Consider the following 20,682-nt stretch of genomic DNA (forward strand, 5'->3'; position numbering starts at 1 on the left):
AAAATTATTCAACTTACAGAATTAGTATTTCAAAACATTGTGATGGCATTTGTTTTCAATCGGCAAAATGTGTATTTGAATATAATAAAGCCTTTTATATCCATACGCACATTTCAATACATAACTCATTCAATCAGTTCCGGTTAACTTTTTGCCGCATTTATCCCCCCTGTAAGCATAATACAAAAGCTTTCTTGCTAAAACTTTGTTAATTTATTCCTTTACCTAATGTATAACCAAGACACTTATCATTTCATTTTTATTGGGGCATTATGGGAAATTGAATACAAATTAATCGGAACTGCAGATTATCCGGAACTGGTTGACAAACGGTATGAATATATTTAAGTACTGCTACCATGAATAAATTAGTTTCCGGATAAGAAGCGATTTAAATCGATTCAATTGTGCCGAACTAAGTACACTGTTGAGGTCTTAAAAAACTCGTGCAAAGCGTGCACGAAACAAACCGAACGCAACTACAGGAGACATTCCATAAAATAACAGTTATTATTATACCATTATTTGAACATTATTTGAAAATTATTAAAAGTTGTTTAAATTGTTTACAAAATAATATAAAACCAAGAAATAACTTACCAATTTAATCCGATCTCCAAGAAAATTCCAGAATTTCACAAAAGAACAAGGTGGAAAAATTACACAGTTAAGATTTCAAAAGACGATAACGCGAATTAACGTCATAACACCAGAATGGTTGTAAGCATATTCACAGGCGATCCCTTTTTTGAAAATAGACTAGGCAACCAATGGAATTCGACTTCGAACTTGCCGCGATGGTACTAAGAAGCTGTCGCCTTACGCTTTAACAAAAATGAGAAAATAAAGTACCGTGTTGAAGCATGTTTTATCTGCAGAAAGAGAAGGTTTCAGATGTATACAACTAAAATTATTTTTCTTTCCCGAATATTCAATCGTCTTATCAATTATTATTGATGTTATCTTCACGCGAATTCCATTAATACAGCACTAAATGACTTAACTACCAAACACAAACATATTCATGCGCAAATCAAGGAAGTGGATAATAAATGTGTCTCAACACAAATAAATTTTCAATATTTTATAATTGATTTTCAATAAAAATGTTTTTCGAGCTGTGCGAATTCTCGAAAATCCCTTTTAATTAAACATCAATATACAAATTACTATTACAAAAAAATAAAAGCTGCTTCGGTCGATGTTAAGCACATTGGTTTCTTATATAATAAATGTTGTAAATGACATTTTAGCCTTAAAAACGAAAAAAAAACGGTTTTAAGTATTTAAATATACTTATATCAACAATAAAGCATGTTCGATACACGTAAATGAACAAATGCGTATTAACGGGGTTTTGGGCAATTTTAACTTTAGAAATATGCGTAGTGGTATTTTGAACATAGCTTGTTTTTGTTCTTGATATTTTGGAATCGTCTGCTTAATAGGATTAACAGTGCTTCATTTGTACGATTTCGATCACCACATATAAGCGCTTTTTAAATTATACATTAACAAACACGTATTTCGTAATGAACCTGTATACCACAGGCACATCGCAAGTTGTATGTGTGCATCAATATCGAATTTTGAGGAACACATTATTATAAAACGTATCAAGAATCGAAAAACCAACATGCTTGAGTCGCAGTCTAGGAAAATTTGGTACAGTCCGCACAGTCTCATCAGGGACGAAACATTCTGCCTTGACTAATCAGGGACGAAGCATTCTGCCTTGACTAATCAGGGACGAAACATTCTGCCTTGACTAATCAGGGACGAAACATTCTGCCTTGACTTATTAGGGACGAAACATTCTGCCCTGACTAATCAGGGCCGAAACATTCTGCCTGGACTAATCAGGGACGAAACATTCTGCCTTGACTAATCAGGGAAGAAACAATCTGCCTTGACTAATCAGGGACGAAACATTCGGCCTTGACTAATCAGGGACAAAACATTCTGCCTTGACTAATCAGGGACGAAACATTCTGCCTTGACTAATCAGGGACGAAACATTGTGCCCTGACTAATCAGGGACGAAACATTGTGCCCTGACTAATCAGGGACGAAACATTCTGCCTTGACTAGAATTTTGTTTAGAAGAGGCTTTCTTTGAATGAACACAATTCATTTAGATAAAAATGGCAATTATCACGACCACCCATCTTGCACTCAGGCAGCCCCGTATAGTTCTGATTCAAAGTCATATATATATAACATATAGAGTAAATATTTTCAACATATACATAACCTTTAAAAAATCCCAAATGATTACTTAAAACACACGTCTCGTATAAAACACTTTCACATAATACGCTTTATTATTATATAACGGTGTCCCAAACAAATATAAATTGCGTAGATAAACTTAATCATTAATACTGCAATACGGAATTCGTAAGTCAACTTAGCAGAAGTGAAGGAAATCATTTCAAAAGAACGTTAAGTGATTCTGAGAGAATGCTTGTTGCCAAACCTCTAAGAACACGGCGTTTAATACACATGCGTTTAGTGTCGTCCAACAGGCTAAACTGGGACGACACTTTCCACTTTAACTGGATTTTCGCTAAGCAAATATATAGATCCTTTAAACAGAAAATACCATAGAAGCGGAAAGTGACGTACCATATTAATCTGGGATGACCCTTGACTCACTTACTTTAAAAAAAGTGTTCCGAGTTCGAGACATATATGTTCTTCAGAGAAATAATTTCAACATGGGAAGGGCATTATTGTCGACAGCTTAATTTCATCTTCGCAGACAAAGTGATATTAATCTCGGGTCCAAACTCATACGTTTTGGTAAATTGACAAAATGAACAAAAATTGTTTCAGATTCGCACCTTGTCGTTGTAGTTATGATATTTAGGAGAAAACAGTAATACCGAATATTTAGTTATGATATTTAGGAGAAAACAGTAATACCGAACATTTAGTTATGATATTTAGGAGAAAACAGTAATACCGAATATTTAGTTATGATATTTAGGAGAAAACAGTAATACCGAACATTTAGTTATGATATTTAGGAGAAAACAGTAATACCGAACATTTACAATGCTCACAAATTTCCATTATAGGCATCTTTTGACGATTTAAAAACCTGCAAATTATAAAGTGCTGCAACGCGAAACGGTTGAATAATATGGAGAGCCCTGTTGTTGTCGTTATATTGTGTGACACTACCGAGGATTGCTTATAAAATACATGTACATCGCCTATTGTATGGGCACGGATAGCCGAGTGGTCTAAGCGTTATACTTTAACTCTGGAGTCAGTGGTGCCAGCCCAGTTGAGGGTTACTTTTTTCTTGCTTTAATTGTATCCTTTTTTTTGCTGGAGCTTTTGAGATCCAATGTTTACAAGTATCAATATAAAGCATTTAATGACAAACTTCAATACATGCCAAAATCTGTGAAAAGATCCCTTTAATATGTAGTGTTTCGACTATATAAATGTTTATTGTTTATGTTTACTTTTACACAAGAACTTTGCGTCGGATAAATATGATCTAAAATTACATATGTCATTTAACTTATTGACAGGAGGCTAATACATAATACGAAATACGCAAAAAATACAGTTATTTAATTATACATTTTTAAGATTATTTGGTCAAATACATATTTTTGAAGTAAATGCCGTTGGTGAATAACATAATTTCCAATACATTCTTTTGACATTTCTGCACTAAAATGGCATATGTGAATTGCGTGCCACTTACACTGAACTTTCTAATAAGGTGTAGCATTAGTTTTCTAATAGAAATGTGACCTTTACATGACAAGGTCAGCAAAACAAAATTAGCACTTTGACCTTTCTGTTCATTTAATGCAAGCTGTGTGGCATTACAGGAAGGATAATTTAGATTAATCATAATCGCTGTTAATGTTCTTACGGTCGGCCAGCTAAATTCATCGCTAATGAGTGTACCATTGGAGGTAACACCTGCAACTATTGGCGTCGCCCTAGAGGGCGGCGACTAGTATGTAATGCAATTATTTTTTTTTCGCTTATGGGAGGAGAAGTAATTTTACGGATCAATGTATATATTTTTGTTTTAAGAATATCTTGCATAGTGGTGATTTTATTTTGTAAATTAGTGTAAATAAGTACTGCATTTAGGCCTATTACATTTTATTACAACATTTATTGCTAATAATGCAAAGCTAATTGTTTTAATTAATTACTGATCCACAACTAATCACAGGGGAAATATCACAGGGACTGGGCACATACGCGAAACATTCTGGTTTTGTATAAAAACAAATGATGTTTTGTATAAAAACAAAACATCATAAAAATATATTTATTTTGTGTTTTTTTTTTTAATTTGCTTACTTAGTGGAGAATCAATGTAGTACGATATTTGACCACCTATCGCGCAAGCAAGTTTATTGGAAGGCGTAGTGGTACGAAAACGTACAATGTATTAGTTTATAATAACGATCGCTATACACAACTTCACCAAATAGCAGTAAATAAGTGAATGTCAGCCGGAAAAGCTCAGTTGGGAGAGCGTTAAACTGAAGTTGTTTACGCAACAGTTAGCTAAAGGCACGGTTCAATCCCGGGTTCCGGCACGAACGGAACAGTTCGGCGGCTGACAATTTTTTCAGTCAGGTTAATAAATATAACAAAGCTTTATTTTATGTGGACATTTTAAAATCCATTTAACTACAATTGGACATTTTTATTAAAATTAATGGATGCAACGTGGTGACAACGTAAATTAAAATTTCTTACATCCCTTTAATATCTTATTAAAAATTCACGTGTTTTTATATTAACAAATAAATGCAAACAACACATCTATATTCCATGTATTTTTATGGTTGTCTATCATAGGCCTATCCCTACCACATATAGAGCGCGAAGTGCGACACGTATTATTGATTGTAACAATGAGTTGCGATAAAGGAAGCAGTCGCTTATCAAGGAGGATCTGTGTCCCAGCAACCCGTTTCCCTAGAGTCAAGCACTCTTCGAAGTTTTTTTTAAGAACCACATATAGAGCGCGAAGCGCGACACGTATTACTATCCAGGTGGTATGGGCCCTTTAGCATTATCCGACCATTACGTCCATAGTTATCTTCAATAGAATTTGAGAAATTTTGAAATCCTTGTTCGAAGTCCAAAATTTTCATCCGATTGTTCCCAAACTTTCACAGGTTTTTTTATCAATGAGGAACCCAACCCAATCTCTATATGAGCAATGTCGGACCATAAGTCCAGAATTATGTCTCTTTGAATATAAAAATAAAAGTGAAAAACTGCTTGGTAAGGTGATTATGTCAACATTTTTCATCAGATTCTTTCCAAACTTCAGTGTCTTCATATCAATGAGCATTTTTACCTCATTTAAAATGAGAAACATCGGGACAATAAGTCCAGAAATATTTTCTATTAAATTTGACAAAATAAACAATTTCCAATTGTTAAAAAGATTTCACAAGTTTCGTCTGAATCTTTTCAAACTTGTTATGTGTTTTTATATCAGTATTACTCGAACCCTATTGAAAATGATGAATATCGGAGCAATAAATCTATTATGATCTTTTACTGAATTTCAAAGTATTGTGAAATGCAGCTTCTTTATACAATTTACAGTTTTCATTCATTTTTTTTTCAAACTTTTACAGTGTTTTCATATCAATGAGTACTCAACCCCTATCGTAAATGAGCAACGTAAGAATAAGTTCAGAATCATCTCCCCTTGAAGTTGAGAAAATATGAAATTACGCTTACACGATGAAGCAGATTTTTTAAAACCTACACAATTTCTGTTCCATTAATGAAAACTGCACACGGATACCAGTAAAAAAAGGAAACCAATGTAAATAAATGAACTATGAAATATTTGTGAGTTACAACACAAAATCATAGATAATGGTTATTTGGGGGTTATAACACAACATCATAAATAATGGTTATTTGGGGGTTATTACACAAAATCATAGATAATGGTTATACCAGTATCTTTTTCTATTTTGTTTAAAATAATCGGCCAATATATTAATATTTACAGTAGAAAAAAATCGTTCCATGTAACTGCATTGAGTGCCTTTTACACTGAAATTCCCGACGCCCTTTGATGCTTTGCATCAATACTTATCTTGTACATCTATACGGTAATAAAATATTGCATTGTTCATAGATGTAACCTGGTCTTAATTAATGTTCACCCATCATTCGACGTGTCCGCAATGAAAATAAAGAAAACCCAGGATACCAATACAAACATTTTGATCTGTCATGCTTTAAAGGGGTCTTTTCACGCTTTGGTTGATTGACAAAATTTAAAAAAAAATGTTTCAGATTCGCAAATTTTATTTGATATTTGTGAGGTAACAGTAAAACTGAACATTTACCAAGCTCTAAAATAACCATTATATGCATCTTTTCACGATTTAAAAACCTGAAAATTATAAAGCGTTGCAACGCGAAACGATTGAATAATTTGGAGAATTCTGTTGTTGTCGTTATTTTTTGTGATACCACGAGAAATGCTTATATAAAATATAAAATACATCAATCGTTGCATAAGCAATGACGGCCGAGTGGTCTAAGCGATAGGCTTTTACTCCGGGGGTCAGTGGTTCGAGCCTAGTTGAGGGTTACTTTTTTCTTTCTTTTATTTAATTCGTTTTTTAACTTTAACTTTTTAGATCCATTGTTTACATTTATAGTAGAAACAGTTTTTCTTGCTCTTTCACGTTCAATAGCTTAATTTCATTTAGCGCTGCTGTATATATATCAAGAAATAAGCTTGAACTTAGGTAATCTCCACGCAAAGTTGTCGTTCCTTGCTCACACAGAAATCTCTTCCATCACAAGAAAACCCTACCATTTTGTAGGATATTATTTTTTCTTTTAAGTATTATAATATGAAAAGTAGTATCATTTCCTGATATATTTGGAAAATAGTTTATAAGTTTAGATAAATAAATAAAAAAAATAAAAAATCATCTAAATTAAAAAAGTAAAAATAAGAACGGCAAAATTATTTACCACGTGGCTAGGCTATCAGCACGTGGTTGGTTGTGAAGGCAGGGATTTGTTCCAGCTACTCTGGTTCCAGTTTAATCTCTGCGCGCGCGGAGGTTGGAACGTAGGGAGCAATTGCCCCAAAACCGAAACATATTCTTCAAAAAAGAAATGCGTTACTTAATATCGTACACACAGACCAGGGTCGTGTAATAAACATATGTCTTACTCTGCATAAGAGTCGCGTTCTGAGAAAACTGAGCATAATGCATGTGCGTAAAGTGTCGTCCCAGATTAGCCTGTGCAGTCCGCACAGGCTAATCAGGGACGATACTTTCCGCCTAAATTGGATTTTTGCTAAGAAGAGACTTATGTTAACGAAAAATGTCATAAAAGCTGAAAGTGTCGTCCCAGATGAGCGTGTGCGGACTGCACAGGCTCATCTGGGACGACACTTTATGCACATGCATTAAGCCCTGTTTTCTCAGAACTCACAAATGGAACTAAAGCACATGTGTGAAATCAGACATTTAGTTTATGTTTTAAAAATAATAACAATTTGCATGTCACAGATTATAATAGAAGCAAAATTTTAAACATTCATCGATAATAAGCAAAACACATTTGTCACCACTTTCGCAACATACATGAATATCGTTATGCATATATACACACAACACAGTTATAACTTACAGAAAAACAAATAAGAGCCAAAACAAATACTAATTACAACATTTACTAGAATATTTCCTTTTATCCCATTCATAACAAGAAATATCTTTAAAAAAGATATACGGCGTAAATAGTTTAATGAATGAGATCAAGGATAGCGAATGTCTTTTTCTGTGCAGTTCTTAGCTGCATCACACGCAGTACGGGATGTTACGGGGAGTTTTCGTGGCTTATTTTACATTATAACATATTGCTGGTCATAAACCTATAGATACAAAACAGAAAACCAAAAGAAGAATGGAAGTGAAATTTAAACATATGAGTCAACCGGCCACACGAGAACAAATCTGTTTTAGTGGTCTGTCGGGCATTGTTATTTGATTCGATTATTAACAGTATCGAGAATCATCGTGCTCATGCTTAAAGTGATATTATGGGCATTTTGCACTGTTGAATTGAGCTGAAAAGAATTAACAGGTCAAAATAGTTAGTTAAAATGTGGTTACTGATCAATTATCTGCAACTCACCTTGCTACCAGTTGTTTATAAAAATATATTTTATATTCGATATTCTTACGTGACCCACCCAGTCCTGTAAGCCGAAATGATCCGTAAAACAATATTGTGTCTTTGTGTCGGATGAACAAATCTGCACTAAAACTAAATTTAGGTTCAACTCGTAAACGCATGATCAGTTGTCAAACGAAAGTACGGTTAATATTCAAATGCATTATTTTTCTCTTTCTGGTATATTGTTTTAGTATGTTGATGCTGCATTAATTCCTATAAGTGTATATGAAGTAGAAACATCAAAAATAATCAACGGTTGCGATAGACACCTATAAACTGTTACATGCTCATAATATCACTTTAGTACATTAGGCAATATGGTGGAATAATTATTGTTAAATTTATTAAAAATAATATTTATCATTGTATTGTTGAAAACACATTAAGAATCTATTATTGACATACCATAATTAAATTGCTGAATATCTTCTTTTAACATATTTCTGGTCTAAAGAAAATTCCAGGTCACCTAGTTCACGGATAGCGTCTTTATTATATAACGATTATTTTACTGACCGCGAACTCCGGTGATGACCTGTATATAAACTCTGAATGTCCGCGACTTGACCCGAAACCTAGCGGGTTGAAATGCAATTCTTTAAAGTGAGGCCTCGCTTCCACTGCTCTTTATACCTTTACATGTTAACATGTTGACAGGAATATGGAAGTAAGTACTAAATATGAGAACATAGCCTTTTAAGTATAAACGCTTTTGCGCTGGTAATACTCTGAAAATAAAAGGTGTACGCACAAACTGTATTGATGTCGAGAATTGAGTGTAAAACTGTTCTATCTATTAAGCCTTTTCATTAGAGATAAAATTGTTTCATACAGTAAAACAGTGTTACAAAGACGCGGATAGGTTTCCAATGTTCTGGTGGTATACTCAAATCAGCCAATGGAATAAATGAAGTGTATTCATTCGTACCTAGCCGCGGGAAATTTTATTTGAATTTTATTGGACACTTACAAAGGTCAAGTCAGGGTGAAAAGCTGGCTTATGCAGCTTACGCCGAAAAATGCCCGCGGCTAGACACAGATGAATACACTTCATTTAGTCCATTGGCTGATTTGAGAATACCACAAGAACATTGGAAACGTGAACTCGTCTATTTAACACTGTTTTACTGCGTGTTCAGCATGAAATAATTTTATCTCCTATGAAAAGGCATGATAGATAGAACAGTTTTATACTCAACTGTTCACATCAGTACAGTTTTTGTGTGCACCTTTAATTTTCAGAGGATTGCCAGAGCCAAAGCATTTGCACTTAAAGGCTATATTCTCATATTTAGTAATTACCTCCATATTCCTGTCTGTGTACTAGTATATTTAAGTTCATAAAAATAACGTTTTTCGATATCCTGATATAAGTTTTGGCCAAACCATTTAAATTGTTTTCGAAATTGAACATTAAACATGTAAAAGTATGAAGTTTTAAACAAGCCGTGGTTCCAGCGGTGGAATCGTTACCTCACTTTAAAGCATTGCATTCCAAGCCGCAATGAATCAGGGTCAGTTCGCGGTCAGTACAGGGATCTTTATATAATATAGACGGTATCGCGTGAACTAGGTGAACTGGAATTTTATTTAGACCAGATGTTAAATGTTTTATGTTTGATTAATTTAACAATATAAAGAAGTGAAACTCCAGCTGCTGGAGAAGTATTGAATTATTATAATAATAATAATTATACAATTGTATACACTTAACAAGAATTATTCCACCATATTGACCAATGTATTGAGCATGAGCGAGGTGATTTCCGGTACTGTAAATAATCAAATTAAATAGCAATGCCCGACAAACAACTGAACAGGTTTGTCCGAAGAACGCGCGGATACTTCGCGTGTGGCCGGTTGACTAACACGTTTTAATTTCACATCCATTCTTCTTCTTTTTTTGTTTCTATAGATATATGATCAGAAATATGTTATAATGTAAAATAAAACGCGAAAACTACGCGTAACATCCCGTACTGCGTGAAATGCAGCGAAGAACTGCACAGACAAAGACATGTGCTATCTTTGATTTCATTCATTAAACTCTTTACCTTTCAACAACCACAATTAACGCCGTATATCTTTTTTAAAGCTATTTCTTGTTCGTTATAATTTTATTATTTTTCATTCAAAATGATGTTTTTAATAATTAATATCATAGCCACGCCCTAACCACCTGTGGCTAAGAGTACGCACTCACTGTGATGATGTATTTAAGCAACATAATGGAAAGCTATTATGTGCACTATGATATTAAGTTTGCAGATGGCACCAAGTAGATTTTCATCATGCATTTCTCTCGCCGCTTTAGATGCATTTACTGCACTATGAGCATAATGCGCTATTTGTTTGCAGTTGTCACCACGTTATACCTTATATTTATAACACTGCTTTGATGATGTGATCCTTTGTTAATTTTTTTCTGCATTTACTGCACAGTGAACATAATGTGCAGTATGTTTGCAGTTGTAACCACGTAATACCTTATATTTATAACACCGTTTTGTTTGAAGATTTCGTTTTCAATCTTAATTCCCACATTCGCCATGCCAGAGTCTAGTCTTTAAACGTTTTGAGGTATGAACCGCTTCCTAGGGGTAACAGTTGTATGTTACATGTACCGAAGTTTATCTAAGTTCAGGCCGGTTTAACAACTAGGCGAACTAGGCGGCCGCCCCTAACTATGTCATTCATTGTGAGATTTTAAAATGACACGGTAAATTTGTTCATAATAATTGGACGATGTGTCATGCGAAAGAATTACGTCGATATCTCCAAGGTCAAGGTCGCCACGACTAAAAATAGATTGAATTTGACACAAGGAGGGTAACTAGGAACAATCAGTAACAATGCACATTTTGAATTGTCTCCATATACCAGACTTTTTTTCAAATTGAAATCAAGCTCGCCACGACTTAAAATAAATTGAATTTTACACAAGGGGGTAACTAGGAACAATTAATTACAATGCACATAATGAATTGTCTCCCTTTATCAGGCTTATTTTTCAAATTGAAAAGTTATCAAAGCGTTAAACGGTCTTTTTAAATATAAATTAGTTTGTTGGTAAAGACCTAAGTTTGATTTCATATGCCCTGGGATTTTACTTCCCGAAACCAGTTATTTAAATAGTAGAAGTTCATACAAGAATTAGAATTTTAAATTTCGGCTAAAAACATATGTAGAGTACCGGTATAACATTTTATTCTGCAAACATTCTGTATAATACATGCAAAACCCGGAAAATAAGATAAACCCAAGCAAGTTTACACTGAGTTAATCGACTACATAATAGGATCAGGAACCACAAATATCGCAAAGGTTTACCGCCAGGAGCTTTAGTAACACCTTGTTAAAGGCTTATTATAAACGCAAATAGAAATGATTAGAGCAAATGCAAGATCAACACTCACATATAAGTGTTATGATTTACTTTTAATTTCTTCAATACCAGTAGCGGTACAAAGTAAATTGGTGGCGGCTACATTCGCATGAAATAAAACAATTGATTTCAGCAATGTTGACAACACAGGCGCTGGTACTGTTTGTAGTGGTTTCAGGAGTCGTGAGCAGCCAGGATGCGACAACGCGGCGAATGAACGACCACGTGGACAAGATGAAGGCTACCATTGATAACGTCTATAGAATGGTAAGATTGAGTTTCGAAATGTGTAGGGTATATTTGAGCCGCGTTCTGAGAACACTGGGCATAATGCTTGTGCGTTAAGTGTCGTCCAAGATTAACCTGTGCAGTTCGCACAGGCTAATCAGGAACGACAATTTCCGCTTTTATGACATTTTTCGTTTAAATGAAGTCTCTTCTAAGCAAATATCCAATTTAGGCGGAAAGTGTCGTCCCTGATTAGCCTGTGCGAACTGCACAGGCTAATCTTGGTCGACACTTTACGCACATGCCTTATGCCCAGTTTTCTCAGAACACGACTCATTTATGAAATGTTTTTATTGATCGCTGTTTATTCGTTAATAGAACACGATTTCAAGTTCTGATATACACATGTACATGTAAAGGAATTCAACATCGGGAAACGGGATCAATAATTTACTACCAGTACCATATTTCGGTAAAAAGTGGGCTTCAGTATTTTACTTTACTGTGAAGCGTTTTGCTTAGCAACTGGTAGGACTAAATGATATCTTGTGTCATTTTAATTTGAACACGTTCTTCCGCAGATCGCTGCATTTTCGTTACAATGTAATATGAATGAGAACCTTAGTCATGGGACTATGTAGGCTAAGCAAAGTTGTAAAATAAAAATTAAAAAAATTGAGCCGTGCTCTGTGAAAAGGGTTTTTTATGCATGTGCGTAAAGTGCCGTCCAAGATAAGCCTGTGCAGTCCGCACAGGCTAATCAGGGACGACACTTTCCGCTTTTATGATATTTTTCGTTTCAAGAAAGTCTCTTCTTAGCAAAAATAAAGTCAAGACTGAAAGTTTCGTCCCTGATTAGCCTGTGCGGACTGCACAAGCTAATCTGGGACGACACTTTACGCACATGCATTAAACCCCCTTTTCACAGAGCGCGGCTCAATTTGTATTTGTCGTGAATATAAGCGAATGCATAACACAAAAAAACTATTTATGAAACGAAACAACACACAATTATTTTATCCAAGCTAATACGACTTTTACGATTTAAGAGCATTTCCTAACAACGTACATGTTAATAAGCAATGACCTATTCTCAGACAAAGAATGGAATAAATGGCTAAGATGCAACGAAACAGCGATATTCGATGTTAATATGAATATGATGGTACCAATTGTATTCAACGTTTCCATGAGTATTCTTTCTTTACACAAGAAATGTTTGAAAACGGAATGCCATTTTGCTTCATTTTCTCAGATCTCCGAGGTGTACGAAGTAAGGGACAAGTGTTTCAATGGCAGCGCGGGCGGATACAAAAACAAAAGCAAGGATACAAGTCCTGTAGACAGTACGGACGACTGAATTATGTATTTCTTTTCAAAAAGTTAGATCGATTCCATTTTAAGAATTATATCTGTGCTTTTTAAGATTATAATGTGTGCTTTTTGAGTTATAATTATTATAATTATTATTGTAAAAACTAATGCCGATGCTGTTAAACGAAATGTAATTGTGATTTTTTTTATAAATCTGATGTTATTAAATTAAAAGCTTTGCTGTTTTCAGAAGCATATTTATTTTTGTTGTTATTCTTACCAGTTTATGCCATGCGTAAAGACGAGAAAGGCGGAAATTACGTCAACGTGGAGGTGCCATCCACGTACTACGATTGTCTGAAGGGGCTCGATCCGAAAGTGGTGCCACCGGAAAAGGCGCGCATCTGGTGCATTCGCGTCGTGCTGTGGCAGTACCACAATGACCTCGAAAAGGGCGACTATGACGACGACTTGAAGGAAGCCTATCTCCTGCAGTATGGTGACGACAAGCCGAAAAGAAACAAGCGGGGAACCACGACCATTCGCCAGATAGCGCCCCGGCCAATCACTAGCCCGCTGACCGGATATCGGACTCGACAGGAGTACCGAACGCTGTCGGTCGACCAGAGGAACCGGTTCCATGCCGCTATGAATACGCTTTATCGGGTAAAGTAACATGCTTCATTCAATGAATACAATAGAATTATTTCAATTAGAAGATTTACGTTATTTTAATGTTTGATATTTGTTACAGAAAGCAAAAGTGTACCTGTTCCTGTTTATGTTACAATACAGCGATGTGTTTTGCCATGTTCCCTGGTTCACATTACATGACTAATATTTGTTCACGTAATATAGGCTGTTATCTGGTACGAGTAACATTACTGTTGTCTGGTACTCGTTACTTCAATGTTATCTGGTATTCGTTACTTTACAGTTTTCTGATACTCGTTACTTTACTGTTATCTGGTACTCGTTACTTTACTGTTATCGGATACTCGTTACTTTACTGTTATCTGGTACTTGTTACTTTACTGTTATCTGGTACTCGTTACTTTACTGTTATCTAGTGCTCATTACTGTTATCTGGTACTCGTTACTTTACTGTTATCTAGTACTCGTTACTTAACTGTTATCTGGTACTCGTTACTTTACTGTTATCTGGTACTCATTACTTAACTGTTATCTGGTACCCGTTACTTTACTGTTATCTGGTACTCGTTACTTTACTGTCCTGTGGAAATCGTTACATGACTGTACTCTGGTACAGGTTACTTCACTGCTCTGTGGAACATGTAACATGCCTGTTCTCTTGACCACGGTACATGACTGTTCAGTTTGACTTGTAAGATGACCTTTCTGTAGTACGTCTTACATGACTGTTCTGTGGTACACATAACATGACTGTTATCTGGAACGCGTTACATGACTTGTCTGTGGTAAATGTTTTATGTGCGCCCGTTGAGAAAACAGTCACGTGTTTTACTCTAGTACAAGTCTGTTTTCTAGTGCATGTTACATGTCTGTTCTCATGCTACAAGTATGTTAGTTGAAGCGACGCAGGCCGGTTTTAATTGGGGAGGCGGAAAACTACAACGGGCGAGGCATGGTCAGGGGTGATAACCCCAAAAAAAGTTTAGGGTAAGGGTTAGGATTAGGGGTCGGGTTAGGGTTAGGGTTGGGTTTAGGCTAACCCAAACCCTAACCCGACCCCTAACACTAACCCAAACCCTAACCCTAACCCTAACCCTCTAACCCCCCCTTGCGCAATACCATACCATGCCTCGCCCGTTGTAGTTTTCCGCCTCCCTTTTAATTGAGTCCTATTTCATATGTATTGTGGCCCTCCAAGTCTTCTACCTGAAGTGTGAACATGTACGTCGTGGCTTTGCAGAAGCCATTGAGAATGCGCTCGAGCGAAGATCGAAATCGGGGCCTCCCGGTCGTTAGACGGACACCAATAGCACTATTCTGCTGTGGCATGTGGTTCGGTTCAATTGAACATGTGTGTTCAAAAGCTTAAGTTTCACGTCTGTTTTTCTAGTTCACGTTACACGTCTGTTCTCTAGTACATGTTACATGTCTGTTTTCTAGTTCGTGTTACACATCTGTTCTCCGGTACATTCTACATGTCTGTTCTCTAGTTAATGTTTCATGTCTGTTCTTTTGTTCATGTTCATGTATGTTCTCAAGTTCATGTCACATGTCTGTTCTCTGGTTCCTGTTACATAGTGTTATCTATTGCATGTTACAAATCTGTTATCAAGTCTATGATAAATATCTGTTACCTAGTTCGTGTTACATGTCTGTTCTCGAGTTCATGTTACATGTCTTTTCTCAAAGTTCAAGTTTTCTGTTTTCCAGTACGTGTTGCATGCCAGTTTCCCATTACATGTCACATGTCTGTTCTCTAGTTCATGTTACATGTCTGTTGCAGGATGGTACAGTCACATGTTTTGCTCTGGTACACAGAAACGCGCTTCGAACCGGTGGGGCCCACGGTGGTGACGCCTTTCTGCCCTGGCATCGAGCATTCTTAGCGCTGTAAGTACATGAGTGCTCATGCAATCGAGCCTTCTAAGCGTTGTTCGTAATATGTGCACATGGAATCATTCTTAGCCCTGTAATTGATGTGTGCTCTTGGCGTCGAGCATTGCTAGCGCGGTAAGTTAATGTGTGCTCATAGTATCGATCATTTTAAGCGTTTTAAGTTGATATGTGCTCATGGCATCGAGCATTCATCGCGCTGTAAGTTAATGTGTGCTCATGGCATAGAGCATTCTTAGCGATGTAAATTAATGTGTGCTCATGGTGTCGACATTCTTAGCGCTTAAAGTTGATGTGTGCTCATGACATCGACCATTCTTAGCGCTTTAAGTTGATGTGTGCTCATGGCATCGAGCATTCTTAGCGCTTTACATTAATGTTTGCTAAGCTCATTCTAAGCTCTTTAAGTTGATGTGTGCTCATGTCATCGAACATTGCTAGCGGTGTAAGTAAATGTTTGCTCATGGTATCGATCATTCTTAGCGCTTTTAGTTGATGTGTGCTCATGGCATTGAACATTCTTAGCGCTGTAATTGATGCTTGCTCGTGGCATCGAGCATTCGTAGCGCTTACGTTGGTGTGTGCTCATGGAATCGATCAGTCTTAGCGATCTACATTGATGTTTGCTCAATGCATCGAACAGCGCTGTAAGTTGATGTTTGCTCATGACATCGAACATTCTTAGCGCTGTAAGTTGATGTTTGCTCATGACATCGAACATTCTTAGCGCTGTACGTTGATTTGTGCTCATGGCATCGATCAGTCTAAGCGCTGTAAGATAGTGTGTGCTCATGGCATCAAGCATTCTTAATGCTGTAAGATGGTGTGTGCTCACGAGCTCAAGTAGATTTGTCGTATTATCTGTACTTATACCAGCATTCTAAGTGCTGTGTGTTGATGTGTGCTCATGACATTGCTCATTCTTCAATGTGAAATTTGTGTTTATCTGGTATTTATTTCTTGAGATTTCCCATTTTCATATCATCTTCATACATGGATTTGAAAGGGGAAAAATGATCGTAATACATTAATTGTTCGAGGCTATATGAAGAATGTTAATTGCATTTGCATATTAATACACGATAAACAAATAGTACGACAAAAACGACAAAAAGGTTATTTTACTATTTGACCTATGATTGTTTATTCCAATACAATTAACGATACTAAGACTAAATGAAAAAACTACATACGAGCATCGCTCTGAGAAAACGGAGTTTAATGCCTGAGAGTAAAGGGACGACACTTTACGCCTTCATTGATTTTCATCAAAAAGAGTATTCTTTCAAACAAATATGCAAAAAAACAACGAAATGCGGACTGCACCACAGGACGGAAGCCCATATTATATTATATTTATATTATAGCATATATTAAAAAAATAATAAAAAAAATAAAAATAAATATGCCCCCCTCCCCGGCAACGGACTGCACAGGTAAATTTGGGACGACACTTCACGCAATCGCATTAAACCTCGTTTTCCCAGACTGAGGCTCACATTTATTTGACATATTTATCCAAATGTGGTCCAGGTTTGACATGTTTATTCAAATGTGGTCCAGGTTTGAAGAAGCGCTGAGAAGAGTTGATCCATCTGTTTCAATTCCTTACTGGGACAGTACCTTTGACGACAATATGGCGGCTGGACCCGGATTTTCCGTAATGTGGGATAACACGCACATGGGTAGGAACCATTAACTTCTACGCAGAGCCTTTGCTATTTCTTCCTCTTGGTTTCACTCAGACGTATGAATACAAGAATACAATATATCTTTTATATTTTCCATGATATTCTCTATTATCGACTTTTTAATTTTGGCATATTACAGGGTTTATGTTAACGATCGCATAAACAGTTGGTTTAACATTGGCTTTGACGTTCCTCCATCAATTCAACATACACGCATTAACAACTTACCCTCATAATAAAATTACCTTATGCTTATGAAGAAAAACATTCATTAAATATCTTCCTGTGTATCCAGTAATCAAGCTTTACTACTTTATTAGAAAGTGTATTCATAAGTTATTATTGTATTTAGCAAAACATATGTTCCATGGTAACTATACAACAATACGGTGGTCATATTATTTTTTCCTAAATTATTAAAGTTTGTATTAAATATTTTTCGTGACGGAAACCAATGTCTTGTTTACTCGAAGCAATTTGAAAGCATCGCTATACAGAAAGCCCAATCCACTATAGCCCGGCCGAAAACGCCTTGCCTAAAACGCCCATCACACTGATGTTTAGTTCCCTTTTCACACTGTTATTTTGCTTCCCTTTCATATTGTTTTTTGATTCCCATACCACACTGCTGTTTGGTTCCCATGTCACACTTTTGTTTGGTTTCCCTTTCACACTGTTGTTTGGTTTCCCATTCACATTGCTGTTTGGTTCCCTTTCACCTTGCTGTTTGGTTGCCCTGTCACACTGTTGTTTAGTGCCAAATTGACACTTTTGTTGATTCCCCTTTCATAGTGTTGTTGGGTTCCCATTTCACACTGCGATTTGGGTCATCTCTTATAATGTTGTTTGCTTCCCCTTTCATACTGTTTTTGATTCCCCTTTCACACTGTTGTTTGGATTTCCTTTCACACTCTTGTTTAGTTCCCCTTTCAAATCGTTGTTATGTTCCTCTTTCACACTATTTTATGGTCCCCCTTTAACATTTCTGTCTGGTTCCGCTTTATAATGTTGATTTGTTCCCTCTTTTACGCTGTTTATTGGTTCCCCTTTCATACTGTTGGTTGGTTCCCATTTCACATTGTTGTTTGCTTCCCGTTTAACACTGTTGGTTAGTTTTCCTATCATAGTGTTGTTTGGTTCCACGTTCATACTGTTGTTTGGTTCACCTGTCACACTGTTGTCTGGCTTACCTTTGACAAGGTTGTTTGTTTTAAGGCTCTCCGGTTGGCGTTGTTGACGAGGGACCTTTCGCGGGCTGGCAAGCTCGGGAGAACCCTCTAGAGCGGAACGTGGCCCGAGGAACGGGATCGCTGGTCCGTCAGGCCCGAGTAGATGAGTTGTTACAACTGTGTCTGCTAGATGTAAGTACACCTGACAATCATAGGGATTCATAAATAAATTCATTTTATATTTTGATCTCAATATTTATTTTTTAGGAATAACATATGACAATATAATTATATGTTCTGCTTCAATGAAGTTTTAAAAATGCTAACATTCATACATTGATGACTTACATGTAAAATCGTAGGGTTTGCACAAAATAATGTCATATTGATAAAGTTATTGAATATACACATATGAATTCGTAATTCCTCACTTTAATAGGAGTTCACGTTGCCCTGGGAAAACACCCACAATTCTGTGCATGTCTGGGTTGGAGGTACCATGGAGGACAGTATGGCCGCGGCCGACCCAGTATTCTACATGCACCATGCCTTCGTTGATTACGTATGGGAGAAGTTTCGGCAGCGACAACGCGCCGTCTGTGGAGTGGATCCGGCGTCCGACTACCCGCCAGTAGATCCGGCCCTCCCAGAGCATGGTCCGGATAGGAATATGACTGGAATGACGTTCTTAACAAACAGAGAAGGGATTGCTGATTACTGGATTGCCAACTGGTTCAACTATACGGACACACCCACGTGTCCTAGCTGCGGAAACAGTCCCGATCTTTATTGCGACACCGATATAAATCGTTGCGTGTCAGCTTCGAATTTTAGTTTTGGCGAGGCAACGATAGGGCCAACGGCACAAGGCCTTGGTTTGGCCCCTCCTCCTGGCACTGCGCCGCAACGCGCTACTGCGCGGCCAGTTTCACCCGCTTCCACCACCCCTAAAGCAGCTACGTACGCGGACTCTGTCAAAACAGGCGGTAAACCATACGAAGGATCCTGCTCCAAGGATCCATATGCTCGATCATGCGTTAAGCGTCCTCAGCCGTCCACACCAGCAGAGTTAGTTAATGCCATGTCTCTGAACAAGGTACCGAAACCCAAACCCTTAGATGACGTGTATGAGAGAATCAAGGCGTTACTGAAGAAAGGCGAAAGGTATCCACCTGGAAGTGAGGCGAAGTTTTTCAAGATGAAACCGGATGAGGAGAACGACTGCCGCTGCCTCGACAAGTATATCCGCGATCCCTTGGTCGCCTACGTAGAGAAAGGACGGAAGCTCAGCAAGAGCGGTCCTAAACTGTACGACACGTACACGTAACCAACTCGACTATTAGTGTCTTGTTCTGTGAATATTGGGCAAAATGCATGTGCGTAAAGTGTCGTCCCAAATTAGCCTGTGCAGTCCGCACAGGCTAATTAGGGTCGACACTTTCCGCTCTAATGGTATTTTTCGTTTAAAGGTATTCTCTTTTTAAAGAAAATCTAGTTTAAGCGGATAGTATCGCCCCTGATTAGCCTGTGCGGACTGCACAGGCTAATCTGGGACGACACTTCACGCACATGCATTATGCCCAGTTTTATCAGAACAAGACACATAAAAGTTACATGCGCTGTATATGCATAATATATATATATACATAAACTAAAGAAAAATACAGGTTTCTTTACATATGTTTTCTTTATTGTTAATCGGAGGTATGAGTCTATTTTCGAAGGGGCATTAAATTCTCTTAATCATTGGTCATAGACTCGTTTACAAAACCATGCCTCTGGTCGGAAGAATGTACTCTAGAATATTACTATATTATCTATATGTTCTCATATCCTAGTACAAAGTTTCATTATATTAAACTTAACGAGAGTCAGCGTTATATAAAAAGGAGTAGTCGCCATAGATGGCAAACGAAAGTCTGAAAACGATGTCGAGTCAACGAGTATTTGAGACTGCGGACTGCACACGCTAATCTGAGCCAACACTTAACGTACATTCATTAAGCCCAGTTATTTTCCAGAGCCAGTCTCGTATTTGTGTCTGATATCACAAGCGTGTTTCTGAGGTAGGAAATGCCAAATCGCAAGTTGAATTCTGAATCAGATGTAATTTTCC

At 36.9% G+C, this 20,682-nt stretch overlaps 1 protein-coding gene across 1 annotated transcript; it reads left to right on the forward strand.

Annotated features, from left to right (window-relative positions):
- The first annotated feature begins 11,698 nt into the window (after positions 1–11,698).
- Positions 11,699–20,246, forward strand: LOC127846681 (tyrosinase-like protein 1). Its single transcript, XM_052378164.1, has 7 exons — positions 11,699–11,884; positions 13,101–13,191; positions 13,443–13,825; positions 15,597–15,703; positions 17,270–17,391; positions 18,613–18,758; positions 19,006–20,246. The coding sequence occupies exons 1-7, from the start codon at positions 11,753–11,755 to the stop codon at positions 19,891–19,893; spliced, it is 1,869 nt and encodes a 622-aa protein (XP_052234124.1). The 5' UTR covers positions 11,699–11,752; the 3' UTR covers positions 19,894–20,246.
- The last annotated feature ends 436 nt before the right edge of the window (positions 20,247–20,682 follow it).

This window comes from Dreissena polymorpha, chromosome 9 (assembly GCF_020536995.1).
Source record: "Dreissena polymorpha isolate Duluth1 chromosome 9, UMN_Dpol_1.0, whole genome shotgun sequence".
In the NCBI taxonomy this organism is placed as follows: domain Eukaryota; kingdom Metazoa; phylum Mollusca; class Bivalvia; order Myida; family Dreissenidae; genus Dreissena; species Dreissena polymorpha.

Bases quoted from the DNA above. Each gene is read 5' to 3' on its own strand.
- LOC127846681 (XM_052378164.1), top strand. From the start codon at position 11,753: ATGTTGACAACACAGGCGCTGGTACTGTTTGTAGTGGTTTCAGGAGTC. The intron at 11,885-13,100 runs GTAAGATTGAGT...TCATTTTCTCAG, and splicing joins TTGATAACGTCTATAGAATG to ATCTCCGAGGTGTACGAAGT. The intron at 17,392-18,612 runs GTAGGAACCATT...GTTTGTTTTAAG, and splicing joins GTGGGATAACACGCACATGG to GCTCTCCGGTTGGCGTTGTT.